The sequence below is a fragment of the Pipistrellus kuhlii genome, unplaced genomic scaffold (assembly GCF_014108245.1).
Source record: "Pipistrellus kuhlii isolate mPipKuh1 unplaced genomic scaffold, mPipKuh1.p scaffold_m20_p_2, whole genome shotgun sequence".
NCBI classification, from domain to species: Eukaryota; Metazoa; Chordata; class Mammalia; order Chiroptera; family Vespertilionidae; genus Pipistrellus; species Pipistrellus kuhlii.
Window position 1 is genome coordinate 119582952 of NW_023425515.1, and position 23184 is coordinate 119606135.

Below are 23184 nucleotides of genomic sequence, written 5' to 3' on the forward strand. Positions count from 1 at the left end.
TGAACTAGAATTTTTACTATGAATTTTTCATTCTTTTCAAGTGTGGCAATTCATTCATCTTGTCTTCTTTTTACATATGATACATATTATGTCCCTGGCCCATTTCCTAAGTCAGTTATCTATATCTTCCTACTGTTTGTTGGGCTGTTTAGTTGGGCTAGTAACTCTCCTATCCACAATGTGACATTACCAAAGTGCTCTAATTTAGTGTTGATACATAAAGGTGTAATTTCAACCCACATATGTAGTTTTAGTTTTCTAGAGCTACATTAAAAAAATTTAAAAAGCAAGTAAGATTAATTTTAGTATATTTGATAAAATATATCCAAACTATGTCAAGAATTAATGACATTAATTAATAATGAAAATGTTTTAACTCATTCATGCTAGCCATGTTCTATATGCTCAGTAATGACCACTGTAATGACCACAGCTCTAATCTTTGAAACGTCAGCCACAGTTTTACCGTTAGGTTTATATACAGTTACGTCCCTTTTTGGCCTTAGTGCAAACTCCCCACATTTCTCTTTCTTTGGGAAGTTGTATACATTTTCATTCCCTATTGTATTCATGACTCCCAAAGCCACATGTGTCAGTAACAGCTGCAGGATTGTATTTACTGCACTGAATTAGATTTCCAACCTCATGTTATTACAGATACTCTGAAATGATGTAAAAATAGATAACTGAAGCACTGCATGCATAAACAGGTCAAGTCCCAGGGCTTTGTTGCAGTGTACAATGTTCTTTCAGAAAATTTTAACCAATGTATAAGATACTGTAATCTACATAGTGTTTAGTACAACTAACAGAAATCACTTTTTCAACCTAAAAGGGATCTAATACAGCGAATTAAGTGTGTACAAAATTGGTGGAACAGTAAGAAGAACTAAAATCAAGGGGTCATCCAGCACATTTGGCTTCGTTTAAAAGCCAAGTCCCATTACTATTTTACAGATACTGTGCTAGCATTCCTACTGGTGCCCCTGAGGCTGGTGACTAGACTGTGAAATTGGGGGTCAGTTGCTGTGGATACTTTTGTTGGTATAAGCGTCCCTATGGGTAGAATCTACGTTGTATCAAGAACCTTAGATGCAAGGACACCTGAATGCTAGAAGACCCCTCAGGCTTTTTATTCAACTGTCACCCATTAATATGGCCTTAATGCATGTTAAATACTTCCATATTACATGGCATAACCCTTCCCTAGGAACTTTTTCCAGTATAATTACCCATGCTGGGCCTCCACAACTCCCTCTTCTACATGGTGCTATAAATGTAGTAATAGATAGTCCTGATACTTTAAGACAGTCAAAGGCAAATATGGTGACTATCTAATATAATGGACTAGAGGCCTGAGGCACAAAATTCGTGCACTCGGTGGTGGTGGGGTCCCCTAAGCCCGGCCTGTGCCTGCTTGTAATCCAAAAGCTCTTGAGTGATGTCCAACTTCAGGCTTAGGAAGTGGGCCTAAGCCTGCAATCTGACATTGTTAGCACTGGCTTGGAGTTGGGAGAGGCTCCCACCACCGTCACTGCGTTTGTGAGCCATGAGCCCGACTTCTGGGAGCACACTGATCACCAAGGGGCAGCTCCTGCGTTGAACGTCTGCCCCTTTTTGGTGGTCAGTGCACATAATAGTGACCAGTTGTTCTGGCATTCAGTTGATTTGCATATTATCCTTTTATTATATAGGATTGCTATGAAGAGGAAGTTGGGTTGTAGGATTTCTAGTTAATAACTAAGATATGGTTATACAATAATGACACTTTTTCTTATATGGCAGGTACTAGTCCCTGAAGGCAATTCCAAAAAGGACTTCATTATATTTCTAAAGTAAATATTTAGACCTTCAAGGTTAACTAGTTTGAATTGGTAATACTTGAGATGCCTTTCTTCTCTTCCACTCCCAGCCCTAAAAGATATTTATGTACTTAAAGAAGAATCCTTCAGTATATTATTATAATTAAGATTTTCTGCTTGAATTTTTTTAAACTATTAAAATTGTTTAATTTGTTAGGCATTCACTCTTGTAAAAGGTTCAAATTAGATGAGGTATGATTTTTTTCTCTCCCCATTCAAAAGAAATATTTGCCTTTAAATTCTTCTCTATCAATCACAAGCCATTGTGTAGGATTAACTGTGGTAAAGTGCTGCTTCCTGATATCATGTGTTTAAGTGTTTGTCCTCTTTTCTCACCCGTAGGGCTCCTTGGTAATGGCCAGTCTAAGGGATTAGGACCAGCATCAGAACAGTCAGAGAATGAGAAGGATGATGCATCCCAAGTGTCCTCTACTAGCAACGATGTTAGTTCTTCAGATTTTGAAGAAGGGCCGTCGAGGAAAAGGTTAGTACCTAAGACTGAAAGTATTGGTGCTTTAAACCAGGGACTGCAAAGGAGCCGTCAGTTTTTGCCACATGGAAACAAACTTGGGCCCATTCACGCAGTCTCCTGATTTTTCATAGAGGAGTCAAAGTTCTGAGTTTTTATATTAAATGTCCTGGTATTAAAATATAGTCCATTAATTATAACTGAAAATAAATATACACAAAAAATGGTATGGGCCAAATAAAACATGTTATTGCCATAAAAAATGTCGAGTCACCAATGTGTAATTCTTATATTTATTTTTATTGATTTTAGAGAGAAAGGGAGAGGGAGAGAGTGATAGAAACATTAAGGATGAGAGAGAATCATTGATTAGCTGCCTTCTGCACACCCCGTAGTGGAGATCGAGCTCACAACCCTGGCACGAGCCTTGACTAGGAATCAAGCCCTGACCTCCTGGTTCATAGGTTAATGTTCAACCACTGAGCCATGCCTGCCGAACCTGCCTTATGTTTATTTCAATGGATTTTTTATTAGTAGTATTTCTTGAGTATAATAGATGGTGTTTTGTAATTCCTAAAAAGAAATGTTTCTAAGAATTTAAAGAATTAATCGTGTTTCTGAAAACCTCAACCCCCCCCCCCCCCAAAAAAAAAAAAAATCAGGAAAGCAAAATCCATATGGTGTTTAATCAGGTTAGTAGTTGTGAAATAGGCTCTTAAAACTTGGAGTTTACCAGCAGGTTTTATTTATTTATTTATTTTTTAAATGACTTTTAAAAATAAACATAAGATGGTTGGATAAGGAAGTTGGCTGTTGTAGCTAAGAGTTTGTGGTTTCATGGTCAAACAATGGCGGTGACATTATATAATGATGGTTTCAATTGAATGTTTTAGAAAACCTTTTGCTCATTAATCTGTTTTATTTCATATCTTATGTTTTGTCCCCCTACAATTTACCATTTAGAATTTATATTTCATTTTGTTTCTTTTTCATTCTCATACTTAACGTTTTCCTGGATGACTAGATTAATGACATTTTCTTAGAGTCTGTTGGTTTGAGAGGTTGGGGAAAGGAGAAAAATTTCCCCTGGTCTGGTCTTCTCTGTTTACTCTTTCTACAGAATTATAGTTATACTTTGGAAACTATCTAGATGTTTATATCTTTTGAAGAACTGAGTATGGTGGAAAATCAAAACGATTTTAGGCATGAGTAGATATTTGAAATACTTAACAGAACTATACTTTGGATCTGAAATTTGAGGTGCATCCCACCAAGTGTTAGTTTGTTTTTCGCCAACATGGAGTGTCTTTGTTTAAAAAGTTCCATAACACAGCACCTGTATTAAGTTCCGTCCTCAGTTTTCTTGTAATCATCAGCACCTTGCCTTGGATGTCACTGGATTTGTTATTCAGTTAGCAAGCATGAATAAGAAGTATCTCTGTCAGTGTACTGGAATTTGTATGCTACCCTTTTTAAGGACACTTAGGTGAGTGTCTAACATATTGCTCTGCCTCAATTTGAGAACTACATTATCATTGAGGATGCGCTAAACCAAACCACTAAATATATTAGAATATGTAATGTTATCCAAGCTTTCAAACATGGTAGATTCTCATACATCTGACATCACCTTTCATCTCCATTTGTGGAGCAAAATTCTATGACTGTGTGGTTGGAAGTGATTGCACCCAGTCCTTTAGCTGTGTTGTGTAACTGTCCATCACCTTCACCTCTGGTAAGACCCGGGCAGCGTGGGAACTTGATGGTGAAGATCAGCAGGCCTCATTCTCTTGGAGGGGTCCTTTGTCCCTGGCTCCTTTCTCAGATGACAGTGCTGCTGGCTTCCTCTTTGCATGATACACTGGTGTGGTGTGGCAGCTTATGCAAAGAATTTAGCTTTTAATCTCTAGGCTAGTGAAAAAGAGAATCTTCATTTAGGATGAACTTAAGGCAAATTTCATTATTGCTAATCTACTCTAATTTTTAATGTACCAAACATCTGAAATCTACCAGAGACTTACTGAAGATGGTTAACATGTCAGGCTAGTTTTAGGGCTGGTCTATGGTAGCCTGTGTTACCGGTGAAGGGCTGTGTAATTGATCAACAGGTGGGGAAGTTAGGGACATCTATTTCACAATGTTTTAATACTTTTTTGCTCACTTTTTTTTTTTTTAACTCCACAGGAAGTTAATATATAAATATTTAGTATAAATAATTTGGTAGGAACCCTGTCTTCTAAGGCAGAATGTGTGAACTGGAACCTGAATTCTTGGGGTTTTGTTAGTATACCGCAGCAATTTTCTTCCTTTTTATTCCATGGCACACATAAACTAATTTGTAAAATTTTGCGACACACTAAAAAATATACTTTTTGCCAATATAACAAAAAAAAGGTATAATTTTGATTCATTCACACTTATATAGCTATTGTGTTGGTTATTGTCATTATTTTATTTGACAATCTAAGGGAAAAGCAGTCAGTGCCCCTGCCTAAATAGTCAGGTATTGTATGGTTTAAAGATTCTTGTAGCACATTGGTTGAAATATTCATACTGCAGGGCTCCCCTTCATTTTACATAGATTGTATCTTTTCTTATACTTGACCGAGTGTGTCATCTCTACCTCTAAGGAGTCAAGTTCAGAGTAACTTTTTAAAGTGGTTATTTCAAAATCTTACTTTTAAGTTTAGGGTGGATTGTGGTCTAGATGCTACTTTTAACATTGTGTCTAAAATTCCCTAACCCTCACAAATACATTTGGAAGAGCAGGTTTTATAGTTGACTTTGCATTTTCTGTTGTCATTTATACATCATACATTGAATTGTAAAAATCCAGGTAATGATTTATATATTTGCTTTGGAAAAAGCAAGCAGTCTGTACATTTGTGGAATGATATAAACTGCTAGCTCTTTTTATTCAGTTAATTACTCTTTATAGATACTTGGTTTTAGGAATAGCAGTTAATATACATTTTGTTTTGGTTGGGAGAGGGAAAGAAAGGAATTTTTATGTGTGGCTTCCTTAAGAAAAGTTAGTTTATGGTGTAGTTTATGCCCTGATTTTCCAACCAAATGGAAACAATTCCATTTTCTGATGATGCTTTTTAAGTCTTCAGTTAGAAAATGTGTGTGCAAAGTGTTATTTTTCTACAGGAAACCCCCTACGCTATGTTTTGCTTTTAGTTAAATGAAATTGGGAAGCTTTGTGGCACATAGGAAGCAGTAGAATCCAGAGATTATAGTACATAATTATTTTTCTTGACAGAATTAAAAATGAAAGGTATCATTTTGCCTAGCTGTTAAAATGTCATCCTCTAAAGTCCGTTTCCATTCTCTCTCTCTCTGATAGTTCCTCCATTGAATTTTAGACAGTGGAAAGAAGAGGGAGAAATAGAGAAATATCGATGTGAGAGAGATACATTGATTGGTTGCTTGCCTGACAAGGGCTGGGGATTATGTACATGCCCTTGACCAGAATTGAACCTGAGACCCTTCAGTCCCCACGCTGGCACTCTATTCATGGAGACAAACTGGCTAGGGCTAAAGTCACTCTTTATAAAAGGAAAAGCCGCCCTCTCTCTAGAAGTTCTTTGCCTGTTTGATGGACATGGCTGCCCAGCCATTGAAGAGCTGAAAGTCTTGGTGTGGTGGGAATTCCTCGTGTTGGCTTTCCTTTCCCCCATCCCACCACCCTTTTTAAAAAAATCACTGTGGTAGGTGTTTAGAATAATTTTTAAACTTATAATGTAGTTTTTAATGTTTAGAATGGGAACTGTAGACTCAGCCTTTCATAGGCCTTTTCTGAATTTGTCGGTGATTATACCTACCTAGCTCCTTACCCTTCTCCCCACCTTATATTGCCTGTACTAATACACTGTTGTAAAATTTGTATTTCCTCCAAGAATTATATGAGTATTTTCAGGAAACAGAGTGGATAGATTTTGTCTGTCAGGTGTGGATTGACTGGTGGACTCTGGAATGGTTGTTGTGGAGATAGAGGTTATCTGTTTATAACGATTGAAATTTCTTTTGAGAGCCGAAAACCGACTTCTACTCATGGGCCACAAAGTTTCAATTGCACTGTATGTGCACGTCTGCTCACATACAGTGGTATTTTGTGGAAGAGCCACACTCAAGGGGCAAAAGAGCCGCATGTGGCTCATGAGCCACAGTTTGCCGACTACTGGTCTATGACAATAATACTGATAATTACTGCATGGTGGTTATGTGCTGAAGAAGTTAATTCATGAAGAGCACTCAAGTGTATAATAAGTACTGTGTGCTAGATATTATTAGCTATTATCAGTGTATGTGACACATGAATTGCTACATGTGAATGTGCACATTCATTCAAGAGTTGGCAAAAGTGATTTATAGGGATTTTGATTTTATAAATTGTGATTTCTGTCTTCCCTTCATGGTACCACCATCAGCAGACATATGTGGGCAGATGGAAAAGTGTATCCCTCTTTTGAAGTAATTGAGTCACAGGAAGGATCTTTGTGGTTGTATAGTGTGAAATTTCCTTCTCAAAGCTTGGTGTGACCAGGTATTTGCTTGCACAGAGCAGGCAGAAGTGAGATGAGGTTGGGAGAGTAAAAAGTGCAGACTATGCCTCTGCAAGGATATAACTTTTCTTCTTGTTAAATAACAGAAGACCTGATATATTTTAGTTAGGCCTTTTATAGTATACTAGAGGCCCAGTGCATGAAAATTCATGCATTGGAACAGGGTTCCCTCAGGCTGGCATGCCCCGTCTCATAGTCCTAAAGCCCTCAGGGACAGGAGGCAACCCAGCGATCAGGGTAAGGCGATGCCCCATCATACCCCTGCTGCTGCCACTGCCAGCAGTGCATGCCTTGGCTGGCCCTGGCTGCCTGATCCTTGGGTGGCCCTGGTGGCTGGACAGCCGCCATGTGAGGCTTGCCTGTACCTTGTGCCAGCCCTGGGTGGCTGGGGGACTGAGGAGGACTGGGCGCCGCCATCTTGTGGCTGTGGCCACCACCATCTTTGAGGGTGTAGCAGTTAGTTAACATATTCCCTTCTTATTGGCTGTGGGCACCACCATCTTTGCGTTCTCTAAGGGTCAATTAGCATATTTCCCCTTTATTAGATAGAAAGACTTACTGATTTCAAAGCTAGTCCTCTTTCAGTAGATTGGATTTTGAATGTGAATTGTTTCAAGGGTGAGGATGCCATGACTTAGTGCAGAGAATTTTTCCCCTCAGGCGAATTGCCAGTGTAAATGTTTTCCTGATTATATCTGTTTGCTGTCACTATCTTCTTATATAATAAAACCCAGTGACCGAAATGGGTGGAACAACCAGAGACCACAACACCACAGCCCCTCACCCAGGCTGGCCCCACTCCCTGAGGGAGTGGTTAGGGGCACCTCTAGGCAATACAGTAGGGTGCAGTTTGATGGGGGAAATTCGAAAACATAGGGGAAAGTCTTAAGGGTCTGCAGGGTTGGGGTGGTTGGCCCCGGGGCAGATTCGGAGTGTTCTGGGGAAGGAAGAGGAAGGTCCGAGTGGAAGACGGCTCAGCACAGCACCTTCCTCATTGTGAGCCAGGATGGTGACAGCAGTGGACTGAATGGGTGATTGTTTCATGAGTGCATTTGGGACTGACACGTTCATGGCAACGACAGTACCCTGAAACTTCACTGATCCCAAATAGTAAAAAGCTATCAATGTCAAACAGAAAAACCCTCTCCAACTAGAGGCCTTGGATGTTGTAACACGACTGAAGGAAACACCAGTTAAGGAGGAGATAGAAAAACAGGAAGTATGCAACCAGAGGATTGTGGGATTGTGGAGGACGCCTGGGCACCTACCGCTATAACATGAGCCTGTTATTGCACATGTACTAGTCAGCTGTACAGTCCTCAGTCTTGCAGTATTTAGACGTGACTTCTGGTGGGAAATTATTTCATTGAGGTTTGCTGTTCCCTTGTGGTGAGGAAGATCAGAATTAAGGGTTTCATTTATTACCTTGGTTTGAAGTGGAGAGAAATGGGATAGTGACAAATAAGAAACTTGGGAGGTAGTGAAGGGTAGTTTGTCCATACTGTTGAGAGCTCAGAATTAGACTTTGTGATAGAAATCCTGCTAATAGCACATCATACCTGAAATCTGAGCACTGTACTTTTAGGTTTTCCAGTTCAAGTTTTTGGAGATCCTCTATTAAAACATTTCTGGTTGGAATGTGCAGAAAACCACCCAGGCTGGACCAGTCCCCCAGGGAGCAGTTAGGTGCAATCAGGCAAGCAGGTGAGTAGTTAGGGGTGATCAGGCAGTTAGGAAGAGGTGATAGGGGAGATCAGGCAGGCAAGTGCTTAGGGGTGATCAGGCTGGCAGGTGAATGGTTAAGGCAGGTGATCAGGCAAGTTATTAGGGGCAATCAGGCAGGCAGGCAAGCAGTTTGGAGCCAGCGGTCTGGATTGTGAGAGGGATGTCTAACTGCTGATTTAGGCCCTAATCTGGGATTGGATCCAGCCTACACCGGCAATCAGACATCCCCCAATAGGTCCGTTATTGTGAGAGGGTGCAGGCCGTGCTGAAGGACCCCTCCCACCCTCCCATGTACTAATTTCATGTACTGTGACTCTACTGTATCTATCTCTATATATAAGAGCCTAAGCGACCATGGCAACTGAACGGACTTGAACAGGCTGCGTGGGGCGACCAGGCCGGCAAAGGGGTGGGGGTGGGGGCAGTAAGTGGCGACCAGGTCAGTGGTGGTGGTGGGGTAGTTGAGGTTGACTAGGCCGGCAGAAGGGCAGTTAGGAGCAATCAAGCAGGCAGGCAGGTGAGCATTTAGGAGCCAGTGGTCCCAGATTGTGAGAAGGATATCTCTGATGGGTTCATGACTGGAGAGGGTGCAGGCTCAGCTGAGGGGACACCCCCCTCTCCCATGTACTGGGCCTCTAATACACACACACACACACACACACACACACTGTATTTTCCGGCGTATAAGACGACCCCCTAATTTTACAGTTAAAACATAGGTTTAGGCCTATATTCGCTGTGTAAGACTACCCCCCACTTCTGAGGCAACACCAGTTCTTTTTTTAATAGACCACCTCTCTGACTTTGGCCAATCTGAGCAGGCTTTTTACTAGAACACAGTGTAGCTTCAGGTACAGAACATGTATAATTTGCATGCATAAAAAGCCTGCTTGGATTGGCTGAGTTAGAGAGGCGGTCCGAGCAGCCTTGCAGTGATTGGTGCGGGATCGAGTTGGAAAATTCATTTGGCGGCATATCGAGACGTTTTTCGGGACATACTCGGCGTATAAGACGACACCCGATTTTTGGTTGACTTTTCATTTCAAAAGTCATCTTATATGCTGGAAAATACGGGGTGTGTGTGTGTGTGTGTGTGTGTGTGTGTATGTATGTGTGTGTGTATGTATATATATATGCCTAAGCTACCATTTGACCATTCAATTGGTAGCTATGATGTGCACTAACCAGCAGGTGGTAGAGGTTTAGCACACAGGTATGGAAACATGGAACAGACTGATGAATCTTAGAGGGAAGGGGGAGAAGGGGTAGGAAAAAGAGAGTAACTAATTATCTTGTATGCACTAGAGGCCGATGCTCAGAATCGTGCACTGATGGGATCCCTTAGCCTGGCCTGTGGGGATTGGGCTGAAACTGGCCCTGTGTATGGGATGTGTGCACTAGCGGGGTCACTCAGCCTAGCCTGTGTGGATCGTGCCAAAACCAGCTCTCTGACATTCCCCGAGAGGTCCCGATTGCAAGAGGGAGCAGGCCAGGCAGAGGGACCCCACTTGTGCACAAATCCGTGCACTGGCCTCCAGTGTTGATATAAAATACAGTACTTTTAAATCCCCGTGTTTGAAAGGATGATAGTACATCTTCCCCCACCCCCAACACACACACACACACACACACACACACACACACACAGGATTCTTGCTTGGCAGTGTTAGAAATTGGAGTTACTCAGTGTGAATAATGTTCAGAATTTGAAGAGCCTAAATAATTTTTACATTTCTCTTTAACAAAATGCATCAGTGTATTGTTTAATGTTAAATGCACTTGCTTTTATTGCCAAATTCAAAACAAAAAAGCAATACAGAGCTAAGATATTTTTTTCTTAACTTTAGGTTTAGATACCTTTATTTACCAGGCTATTGCAAATTATTTTGTTGTTACAACCTTGGAGAGTTTTTACAAAATAGGGGTTAGCACTGTCATCATTTTAATTCTAAAGTTACCTTAACTGAAACATAGTCTTCATTTAAATAAATAAGGAATGGAATATTATGTGACATCTTCAATTTGTGGAATTAAATATAAAATTGAGAAATGGAATATTATGTGACATCTTCAATTATGGAATTAAATATAAAGTAAAGGTAGATGTGTCCAGCCTGCCTGCTCATTTTATTTATCTAGATAGTTGCCAGTTCTGATGTTCTGCTTTCCTTTTTTTAATCTTTTAAAATTTTATTTAAATATCTTTCTGGGGTCATTTTCCTTTTCCTTTTACCTGAAGGACCTTAAACATTTCTCTATAGATCTGCTGGGTTTTGATGACTATTTCAACTTTTGTATTATGTTGAAAAAGGCATTTAAAGATCTTTCACACCAGAATTTAAAGGACATATTTATATATTATGAGAACTGTAGAATCACATGTAGTTGTAAGAAATTCTTCATTTTTAAAATATATTTTTGCTGGGTATGGAATTCTAGGGTTCCTAGCATCTCCACAGTGATGTAAAGATGGGCTCCACTCCACTATCTCCAGGTTTGAATTGTTTTTGAAAGGAAGTCTATTGTCATTCTTAACTCTCTAAGAAGTATCATTCTCCCCAATTTCTTAAGATTTTATTATATTCTATCGTGCAGTTCCCTTTGTTATAGTTTACTTAATGTTTCTTGTGTTTGGAGTTATTGAATTTTAGTTCTGAAGATTTCATTAGTTTTGGAAAGTTGCACATTATTTGTTGTCTTCTTGAAATTGTCCCATAGCTCATTGATGTTTTTTTCTGTTCATTTTGTTCTGGTTTGTTTTCCCCCTCCTGTATTTCATTTTAAGTAGTTTATATTCCAAATCTGTGGACATGTACTTTAAAAAATATATTTTTTTATGATTTATTACAGAGAGTAAGAGAGAGGGATAGAGAGTTAGAAACATTGATGAGAGAGAAACATCGATACCGGGGATATGTCCGCAACCAAGGTACATGCCCTTGACCGGAATCGAACCCGGGACCTTTCAGTCCGCAGGCCGACGCTCTATCCGCTGAGCCAATCCGGTTTCGGAGACATGTACGTTTAAATAGAGGTTGTTGTTTCTGTCTTAAAAGTTAGATTTTGATCTTTGTATCTTCAGTGCCTTTCCTAGCATATGTTTAGCTTGCTGTCCTTTCTTGAATATATGGTATAAGTTATAATAGATGCTTTAATATGTTTGTCTACAATTCTGTCACCTATGTCATTTATGGTTCAGTTTGGATTGATGTTCCTTCTTAATATGCTCTTTTGGTGTTTTGCTTTTTTGGTAATTTCTTATGTGAGGCAGGTATTTTTTCTTTGTTGGCTGCTGAATATATTTATAATTCTCTGCCTATTTTAGAGCATTGCTCTAGGCCCTAGAGTCTAGGGTGTGATGAAATTATTAGAAAGCATTTTGATCCTTTTGGCCTTGGCTTTCAACTTTGTTAAATAGGACCAGAAAGTTATTGCTATAGGATTAAATTTTTTCCCACCACTCAGCTAAACTCAAATGAGTTTATCTGATATTCTGTGAATCATGATGCTTAACCATTTTAGACAATAGGTGCAGGCACTGTTCCTGGCTGTGAGAAATGCTCTCCTATCTGAATTAAAATAACAGATTCAGAGACAGAAGTATGGTGAAAACGAGACTTTTAATATGTTCTTACAAGTGGGGGTGTCCGTCCAGTTATACAGGCACACATGGAGTAGGGATCATATCCTTTTATCCTTAAGGTGCGAGAGTCCCTCCTCTGGTTCCTCATTGGCTGAGTAGTATGGGATTAACAGTTTCCTCATATTTTACCTAGATCTTATTGTCTCTTACTGGGTTATATAAAAAAAAAAAAAAAAAAAATGGGCTGAGGCCTTTTCTAGTTGTCTGCCATCTCCTCCTGTCTACTTAAGGCAGGTGCCTTGGGGGTTTCCACCATGATGCATGTACTGTTCTTTGTTCTTATATCATTTTCCCTCCTCCCTGCATTCTGTTTGCCCTGGGTAAATTCAGTCACCTTTTCCATTAAAAGTTGCCTATGCTTTAGATGGATCACAGAAGCCTATTTCCTACACTGGCCCTGTGTGGGATTCAGGGACTGTTCCCTCTAACTCCTTCTTGTCATACTTTCTTGGGCAGCTTCCTCACACTGTGCTCGCTGGTTCTTAGCACGTACTAGCACTCGAGGAGGACCCTCAGCAGATCCAGAGTTTTTTACTTGATTCTCCCCTCTCTGGTACTTTGCCAGACAGATTCTCTTCTATCCTGACCTCCCCAAACTCTCAATGCCTTCTCAACTCAAGATTCCTCTAGACCAGTGTTTCCCAAACTTTTTGTTATATATATATATATATATATATATATATATATATATATATATGTATTTTATTGATTTTTTTACAGAGAGGAAGAGAGAGGGATAGAGAGTTAGAAACATCGATGAGAGAGAGAGAGAGAGAGAGACATCGATCAGCTGCCTCTTGCACACCCCCTACTGGGGATGTGCCCACAACCAAGGTACATGCCCTTAACCGGAATCGAACCTGGGACCTTTCAGTCCGCAGGCCTACGCTCTATCCACTGAGCCAAACCAGTTTCGGCTGTTTCCCAAACTTTTGACATATGTGTGTGTACCTGCTTCTATAATTTTTGTAATGCTGAGTACCCCTCGTTCTCATGAGAACGTAGAATTAGGCGCAGCTAAGCACGGTGCAGTGCATATCCCCACCAAACTCTTCCCATACCCCTGGGGGTACGCATACCACACTTTGGGAAACACTGCAGTCTAGACCAAGCATGTCAAACTCATGGCATGCACTCCACAGGCTGAGTTTGACATGCCTGCTCTAGTCTGTACTTGAATTCCCCCTCCTTGTGCCATGGCCTGAAAATTCTCAAGGTAGTAAGCTGAACAATCATTTGTTTCCTATCTTTTGGGATTAGAGTGCTTTATTATGTGCTGTTGATTGTCTCATGTGGATTTTAGGTTTTTCAGACAGGAAGTAAATTTTGTCTCTTAAACTTGGTATTACCTAGAAGCAAAAGTTCTAATCTATTCTTGAATGCTAAATGAGGGAGAGCAAAACACACCACCAGGAAATATAACTACAACAGTCACCTCTTATATGTGGTTTCAGTTACTCATGGTCAGTTGCAGTCTAAACATTAAATGGAAAATTTCAGAAGCATACAATTCATAGTTTTAAATTATGTGCTATTCTGGGTAGTATGATAGAACCTCATGCTGTCTTGCTCTGTCCCACCTGGAATATGATTCATCCCTTTGTTCAGCATATTCATGCTGTATTGCTATGTCCGTTAGTCACTTATTAGCCCTCAGTTATCAGGTGGACTGGGGTGTTACTGTAGAGCTTATGTTTAAGGAATTCTTGATTTACTTAATGGCCCCAAAATGCAAGAGTGGTGGTGCTGGCAATTTGGACATGCCAACGAGAAACCATTTTTCTTTAAGTGAAAGAGTTTGTATATATAGGAAAAAACATGGTATATATAGGGTTCAGTACTATTGGTGGTTTCCAAACAGTATCCCTCTGCAGATAAATAGAGACTTACCATAGTCATAATCTGTTCATTTATTTTTGTAAGTCATTAAAAGAGAAAACTGAGGATTGCATTAAGCCCTAATGCAACGAAAAAGACAATTTCAAAGTAAGGAAGCAATGATCTATTAAAAAAAAAAAAAATCTCACTCCACGAGAGGGCATGAAGTTCTAGAACTTCTGCCTCTAAAGCACATGTGTCAAACACAAGGCCCGCGGGCCAAATCCGTCCCGCCAGGCCTTGCAGTGTGGCCTGCACCGCGCTGTCATCACTGCACTCCCCTGCGTTTCCATCACAATGACAGTTTATGACTGTTCAGTAACCATCCGGCCTGCGATTTAAGCTGGATTTTAGATTTCCGCCCCTTCTCTGATTGAGTTCCACACCCCTACTCTAAAGGAAGGACCGCCTGCCTCTTTAGCAGTGTGCTAATAAATAAATAAATCTTACCTTAATTTTCATGAAATGCCTGCAAAGTTTTACCATCCTTGTTTTATAGCTGAGTCAGCAAAGTTTACTGTACCTTACTAATGACACATTTCTTAAAAGTAGTAAAGTGAGGGTTTGAACCCAAGTTTTTGTAGCTGTAATCCTGGACTTTTACATTATACCACATCACCTTCATGTTCCTCTTTGACAGACAAATTCCAGAAGGGCACTCCTTTTGTGCTGTAGTACCTGACTTGGTGAGCAAAACATGGCAGGATCACAACCCCACTACCCCCTCAGCTGAGTACCTTTGGGCAGTGCAGAACCCTTGTGGCTGCTCAGATCATATAACTTAGTCAGTGTTCTCTTTACTTCCAGTGTCTGCATTCCTTCTTTAATGAAATTAAAAAAATATTTTCTTCATTGTAAACCATGCAGTAGATGGAAAGGAAGAAAACATTAGTAGCGCCCAGCTGCAGTGGGTCAGTGGTTGAGCTTCTACCTATGAACCAGGAGGTCACAGTTCAATTCCCAGGTCGGAGCGCATGCCCAGGCTGTAGGCTTGATCCCCAATGGAGGGGACATGCAAACTGCTGATCAGTGGTTTTCTCTCATTATTGATGCTTTTCTCTCCCTCATCCTTCCTCTCAGAAATCAATAAAAAGAACAAAAAGTTAGTAATTTATCTTGATCAACACACATTTTGCTTTTGAAATAATCTCTGGAGTCCTCGAGAATGAGAGGTTAGAGGTCACGCTTTTCATGCACAAGGACACTGAGGAAAGGGGTTTATCCTGGATATGAGAACATGTAATAACTGGTTGACTATTCTGTTTCAGGTGGCTGTTCCAAATAGATTTGTGATTACTTTGTCATTGTAGTGAGTTGTTTCTAGTCCCTCTGGGATAATACCCTTTTATTTCACTTTTCATTTAGCTGACTGGAGTTGGTGGGTTTTGAGGGGTAAAAGTAATTGGCTTACTTCATGGTGCCTGCTTACAGATTTGCTTCCCTTTCCTTCTGTTCAAGTTTGGGAGAGGAGTCTGTATCCCTGATCTCTCTATACCTTACCCTTGGTCTTAAGTGTTTTCCCAGATAAGATGATTACAAGGTGAAACAGAGTCAAATGACTTAAACTGGATAGCAGAAAGCTGTGAGAGCATTTCTGATTGTGCCAGAGGTTCTCACTGGCTGAAGCACATGTGTGTTCTGTTTACTAGTAGACTGGTTTTGAATCCCTGTTTCTACTCTTAACTCTCCATGGGAGAGTTAGTTTCCCCAAAGAAACTAACTCTCCCATAGCTGTGACAAACACCTGTTAATTCATATTCTGCTTATGTATTTACATGGTGGTATGCCGGCCACTGTTCTAAATTTTCTCCATGTATTAGCCTATTTAATTCTCACAGAAAACCCTTTGGCATAGTCTTTTATTATCCACCCCCATTTTATTGATGAGAAAAGTGAGGCACAGATGACTGCACCTTGCCCAAGAGCTAATTCTCTTGGTATATTGTCAGTATTCTATATTCATCTTGAATGGGTTAGTGATGATGAAGAGAGATGGAGGTGATGTGTTTTCAAATATTTTTGAGAGTTCTGAGGGCTGGGCAAAGAGATCCCATTTTAACTCGCAGAGTAAGGAGTGTGACCCTCAGGAAAGATGTGTCCAGGGGTGCTAATTTATTCATCAAACTACAAGTTGTTTCCCAGATACTGGGATGGATCTAGAAGGCTATTCTTTAAGCCTGATGTTGTGGCCCAGGCAATCTCCATTCCAGCGAGAAGAAACAGGAGCAAATAATGCAATGCAGTGTGGAGAGTGCCATGGAAGATACGATGTGACCTCTGTGGGATCCTAAGGGAGTGCCTAGGGAAGTTAGGAAAAGGACAGAAAGGTGGCATGTGACTTAGTTCTTCCTTCTATGGGTGTGACGTGAGAGTGAAGGAGGAAGGACTCTTCTTACTCTTGCTGCGCTCTGGTCTCCATGGTGGAGTTCCTTTTGTAACTTTCTGGCAGTGTTATGGGAGCCACCTTCTGGCTTCTCGGGCAACATAATGAAAAGGAGCAGGCCGGGGCTTGGGGCTCAATCAATCCAATAGGCCAGGGAGCCACATTGATAAGATGAAGAGCAACTTAGCGGTTGGGCTGCTTGTCCCTGGAGGAGACCACAGCTGCTGGAGACCTGCAGAGCAGGAAGATCAAGCCCCTTGGTTATCCTTGGGTGGGGCTGAGCCTTAACACATGAGGGAATTCTCTGTGCAGGCTGCTTCTGGAGGGCCTGGTATACTTTAGGACTTGATCTGCCTCACCCACCAGAGGGCTGGGAAGGGGCAGGATTTACTTAGTAACTTTTCTTTACTAGCATGCTGAGCTTGAGATAAGGGTTAGTTGATATTTAGAAAGGGCATACATATTTGTTGGTGGAAAATTTATAGGTCACAGGACAGTTTTCTGTCTTATAGAAGCCTCAGAATTGACACATTTTTTGTAGTTGATGTAAGAAGGCACGTGTAGTGAGACCAGGAGCACAGCATATCCCCTCACCACCCCTTCCTGGTTACAGCAAAGACACACTGATTGAGAGGCCCTGAAGGGACTATGCGGTGGGCTGACAGCTGGGGAGGCTTCCATTTGGCAGCCCAGCTAGGGCTGATCCAAATTTGTTGCAGTTACCAACAAATTAAATAACCTCTTAACATTAGGTAGGAGCCTGATATGCTTCAGCATTAGTCCCCAGATGACTCTAAGCCAAGATGTGCTTAGAGGCAATGAATATTTGTTGACTACATGGTGAAAGACAGCATTAACTGCTTTCCATTATTTAAAGGAACAGGTGAGCTTCTGTCTTCACTTTTGAAAACAAGCCTCGATCTTCAGTTCGTCCGTCCGTCCGTCCGTCCTTCCTTCCTTCCTTCCTTCCTTCCTTCCTTGCTTTCTTTTTTTTTTTTTAATACATTTTTATTGTTCATATTATTACAAATGTTCCTTTCCCTCCCCCCACTTTCTTACGTTCTTTCTTTCGAGTTGGCCTAAAGCATAAGAATTCCATGGCAAATTAAAAGGAGTTCGGGAGTACTGTGTTATTTGGTTGTTCTCTGATTTTGATCAGAAGGGCTTCAGTATAAATTTACACTGGCTCCATCCTGTCTTGAGTTATAAAATTATCATGGGCATTAAGTGTGTGTTAAAGCATCACATATCTGGCCTGGGTAATTGGACTGGGGTAGCACCCTTGATGTATATGGAGAAACACTGCATAGGAATCTAACTAAAGCAGGGAGAAATGCATCTTTGCTGTCCACTTTTTTTGGCTATGTGTGATTTATTTTAAAATTTACTATTAACTTTCTTTGAATTATGTGTGAAGCTGGGCTCCCTTTAACGATATTTTTTTCTGCTAGATATTGGAGTTCTGTATAGAGACATCTTCGTAGATGATTATTTCTGCATAAACACGCAAGATAGTCCTAAGAGGATAGTGCCCATAAGTTTCAAGTATGAAGGAAGGAACAGGAAACATGGACCCTGCCCAGAGCACATATGTCTTAGTCAGGGTGAAAAATTGGCAAAATACTGTGTTTCCCCGAAAATAAGACATCCCCTGAAAATAAGCCCTAGCGCAACTTTGGGAGAAAAAATTAATATAAGACACTGTCTTATTTTCGGGGAAACAGGTTACCTTTGACTTCCTTGGGAAATGGGCACTAACCCCATAATTTGCTTTAAGGTTCTTAGTAAGCTCACAGGCTTCTGCTACATCTATTTGTTGAAGGTAAATGACTAGAATTTCATTGGAGGCAGTTTTATTACTGCCGTGGTCATTTCCTTTTTCTGTTACTCCAGAGCTCTGCAGGGATATCCCTTCCACCTCCCATGCAAATTATGGTCTTAACATGCTTTGTGGTTGCCACGGAAACTGAGTACCAGTTTCTTCCCTTCCTCCCATAAAGCTCTTCCTAGGCTTTAAATATGAATGTCTTTGTCACGTGCTTTTGCCCTCCTTGCCTCTTTACCCACAAAGGACAGCTGTAAACAGATACCTCTCATGGTTTCAGGGGTCCCTGACCCTCCCGGAAGCACACAGCGTTGGTTCTCTAGATATGCAGGGTTTGGAGTCACCTTGCTTGCTTGTGAAGATGGTGACAGACATTCGTGTCACTTGTGGTTCACATATGAATGCCTGTGCAGGGGCTGATAGATATGGCTTCTTATGCAGAATATTCCTTGATGTCAACTCACTTAGCTGCTTTGCAGCTCAATTAAATACACTGTGCATTGTTGCAACTAAGATGGGAGTAGAGAATTCTTACACACAGACCACACTTCTGTTCCCTCACCCTCTCCTTCCTTTCCTTTCATTTTTATGGTAGGCATGGGGAGTGGTCAGCTAGAGAGGATCTAAAGGATAGGCTAAGTGGGGAAGGCAGTGACCTAAATGACTTTCTAGAGGAAAGATTTTGGTTCATTTCTGTTAGAAATTTAAAAAGATTGTAATAAGTGTTTTTGTTTTGTTTGTTTGTTTTGCTTTTTCTTCTTGAAAGAAGATAAATATCAGGCAAGAATATTTTTCTCTTTTGCTTTAGGTTCAATTGCTTTGGTTTGCAAAGACAGTTTTTTAGGAATGTAAACTTCATAAAATGCCATGGTAGTTCTATCCCACTAGCCTAAAGCCCATCCACATAATGGACATAGAGTCATCATCATCTGTGTGTGGTTTTCTTGAGTGTGTTTGGCTGGGGTGGGAATTGGGCAGTCATTACTGACTAGACTGCTGATCTGACATATACGTTTTAAAAAACTTTGGCCCTCAGCTCCCTCAGAGATGGAAAGTCCTTGTTTATCTTTGTGTCCACGATGGCTGGAGGAGTGTCTGGTATGCATTAAATGTTTACATGTTTTGTGCATGTAAACAAATTCTGAGAGTAGCCAAATAAAGCCAACGAAAGGAAATCTTTCTAGAGGAGCCATCGTATTTGGGAGGCATATATTCTATTTTAAACTGTCCAGATTGTTCATACTTTTTATTATATTAGGAGGTAGATGTATGAGTGAGTGTGTGTGTGTGTGTGTGTGTGTGTGTGTGTGTGTGAAATATTACTCATAGTTTATTGTTTTGTTTAAAAGGGTTAGGAAAGAACCAAGCAAACTGTTTTATGGTAGTAATACTAGTTTGTCCCCCACCCCAACTTGTTTTTCCATTCTCCTCCTCTCCATTCTTCTGCTATTCCATAAATACTCACTGGGCCTAAAATTCCATATTCATCTACACAGAAATCAAAATACAGCTTGAAAATTTACTCCTTGAGCCCTCTTGGGACACGATTAGGTCATAAGGAAGTGCATTTAAAAATATATATATATTTTGATTTTTTACCAAGAGGAAGGGAGGGGGATAGAGAGCTAGAAACATCGATAAGAGAGAAACATCAACCAGCTGCCTCCTGCACATCTCCTACCGGGGATGTGCCCACAACTTTGACCGGAATTGAACCTGGGACCCTTCTGTCCACAGACTGACGCTCTATCCACTGAGCCAAACCAGTTTCAGCAGGAAGTTCATGTTTTTAACGTCACAACATATTCTGGAGTCCTCACACCAGAGTATAAAGTCACTGAATTTCCGTCAGCCATCATTAATTAATCATGCCAAGAGAAGAGGAAAAACTGCTGTCTTGCCTGAAGGCTCTGTGGTTCTTTTTTGGATAGAGGAACTCCTTTTATTACCCCTCAGTAGCCTCAGGGCCCTAGAATAAGTTAAAGCACAGAGCAGGCAAGGGGTGACTTTCCAAGACCCCTTGGAAATGCCCCCAGGTAATGGGCCTGGGGTCTGCAAGCCCCAAACTTTTTGAGCAAACTCTGGATAGGGCACTGGCCCAGGAGCTTGCTCCCTGGGGATGAGAGGAGGCCGCTAGGGTTTGACATGGATCGCTGCTAGCTCACTTCTCGAGATAGGCATGTCAAAAAACTGGAAATCCCAGTGGTCCTTGACCATGCAGTAGATGAAGATCTCTTGGTAAACTGGTAAGGGGGCCACCTCCAGTCCCATGCAGACCAGGATCAGCTCCAGCCCCAACAGCAGCAGCAGCAGGGAGGCCAGCACAACCATGGGCTTCTTCTGGATCAAAGGGTGTTGAGAGTCCAGTTGCAGCAGGCATTGTAGGAGTGCTAGGTGCTGTTGCTGATGGTACTAAAGGACCACTGGGATCTGTGGACAGATGTTTGGCCAGAATCCCTGGTGCTGACTCCCCCATCTGGCTCCAGAGACAGGTGGCCTCCATCCTCCTCATTCTCCCAGGTTCTGTTCCAGAACACAGGGCTCAGGGGTTACTGTGTTCAGGCTCTTCCCCACCCCACCCCCACCCCCAATCCCCCACCCCCCAGGGGAGGGAGCTCTGTGGTTATTCCTGAGGTGCCAACTTAAGGTTCACTATGGTTTTCTGGCCCCTTTAAAAGTTTTTAATATTTAACCTGAGCATTTAACTCCATGATAATAACTCTTATCCCATCTAATAAAAGGGGAATTGTCACTCCATCACAAAGATGGCAGCGCCCATAGTGGCTGGGGCGCTGGATGGTGGTGGAGTCGCCCCAGCAATGGGCCCCAGCGTCCACGCCCCCTGGCAGTGGAGAAACGGAGGGCCATTGGGTGGGCGGGCCTCTGGCCAGAGGCTGGCCGGGGTGTGGGATGCTGGCATCGTTGCAGGCCAGGCTAATTCTTTCATAATGATGTTGATAAACATATCTGGCACTTTTCTCCTGTTATCTCATACGCTTAGGTTTTTTCCCCCCCAGATGTAGAAGAAGACCTAACTTTTGCTTAGATGTGTTCTTGGAGTTTTGTTATGGAAGAAAATTTCTGTAAAGTTTAAATTGTGCATACTGACCAACCACTTTATAGAATAAAGATTGATATTAATTGCTGTTGTCTACTATAGGTGAAATATAGAAAGAATGAAACCATTTAAAAGGAAAATGAGCCCTGGTTCATTTGGTTAGAGTAGCAGTCGCCAATCGGTGGTCCACGAGGTCCGAAAGATTGGCGACCTGAGCATTGTCCTGATACACTAAGATTTTTCGATTCTGGTCAGGCCACATACAAGAATCAACCACTGAATGCATAAATAAGTAGAACAGCAAATCAATGGTATACTAGTATAGCAGTATATACCATCAGATGCTTTACTCAGTTAAGTAAGTTGTTTTCTAATAACATAAAAAATACTCTAGCCTGCCCAGTGTGGCTCAGCAGTTGAGCATCAACCTATGAACCAGGAGGTCATGGTGCAATTCCTGATCAGGGCATATACCTGGGTTGCCGGCCTGATCCCCAGTAGGAGGCATTCAAGAGACAACCAACCAATAATTCTCCCCCATCATTGATGTTTCTATCTCTCTCTACCTCTCCCTCTCCCTCTCGGAAATGAGTTTTAAAAAAATACTCCAAGGAAGCATTGACTTTGATGTATATGATCCAAATGTATGCAGTGGTTATTGGGATTCTGTGGAAAGAACATTTTGTCATTGTCTATTTATGTGGGGGTGGTGGACTAATGGGCATTTTTTCCCCCCAGGCCAAAGCTCACCTTAGCTCCTATGAACTCTTGGGGGAGTGCATGGTTTGTAGGTGATTTTAAATAACCATGAGCACAATTCAGGCTAATCTTGTGGGTTATTCTGTGATTAGTGTGTGTGTGTGTGTGTGTGTGTGTGTGTGTGTGTGTGTGTGTGAGAGAGAGAGAGAGAGAGAGAGAGAGAGAGAGAGAGAGAGAGAGAGAGAGAAACTTGATGTGAGAAACTCGATGTGAGAGAAGTATTGACCAGTTGCTTCTTATAAGTGCCTCTAACAGGGATTGAACCCACAATCTAGGTATGTGACCTGACCTGGCCAGGGCTCACTAACTTACTTTTTAAAAAGAAATTATGTCAACTTGGTACTGTGCTGAATGAGGTTTTAGCAGTTTTAAAATATAGGTTATTTTCAGAGACACTTTTTCTCTAGAACATAGTTACAAATTTCTGCAGCCTGTTATTTTGCCCTTAAGAAATATGTTTGCATTCATTGTGACAGCCTGCAGACTATTGGTACACTGCAGGGCTGTACTCTGCTTGTTGTTCTGGCAAATGGCATTGTATGATGTGGACTGGCATTTGGCCTTTCTGGAGCTTGTACTTATTTCCCTTTGTTAAGGGTTTGAGCTGCCTTGGCTATAATTTCTTTCTTGATTCTCATTACTCATGCCTCCTACAGTTCAGTCTCATTGAACGAGGCTGGGATAAATAGAGCCCTTATAGAGCAGCTGAATGTGAAATCATTCTGTTCCACAGATGAGAAATTTAAGGCTTAAAGAGTAGTGGGGCGCTGTGAGTCTTTATGATGAGGATGTCTAGTCATGTTTGAAATGATTTAGGAATGATCATGTACGTATACATTGTTCTTCTCCACACATCTGAAACCTGTATGTCTCCTAAAAGATGCCGCCTACTGTGTGAGTGTGGGCTATTTGAAGGGGGAAGGAGGGCATGGAAAGTACAGCTTTCCCTTTTTGCTGGAGATCCATTTATTTTGAAGTGCATGAAGAGTAATGACAGTGTGTGTACTCAGCGAA

At 41.3% G+C, this 23184-nt stretch overlaps 1 protein-coding gene across 5 annotated transcripts in view; it reads left to right on the plus strand.

Moving 5' to 3' along the window:
- JARID2 (jumonji and AT-rich interaction domain containing 2) overlaps window positions 1–23184 on the plus strand; it is a 284195-nt gene that overhangs the window by 168511 nt on the left and 92500 nt on the right. For 4 of the 5 annotated variants that reach the window (XM_036448052.2, XM_036448054.2, XM_036448051.2 and 1 more), the window contains one exon: window positions 2205–2346. The exons of the other annotated variant lie outside the window; for it this stretch is intronic. In XM_036448052.2, coding sequence (XP_036303945.1) covers window positions 2205–2346 — 142 coding nt within the window. The remainder of the gene's footprint in view (window positions 1–2204; window positions 2347–23184) is intronic. 5 annotated transcript variants of the gene reach the window in all.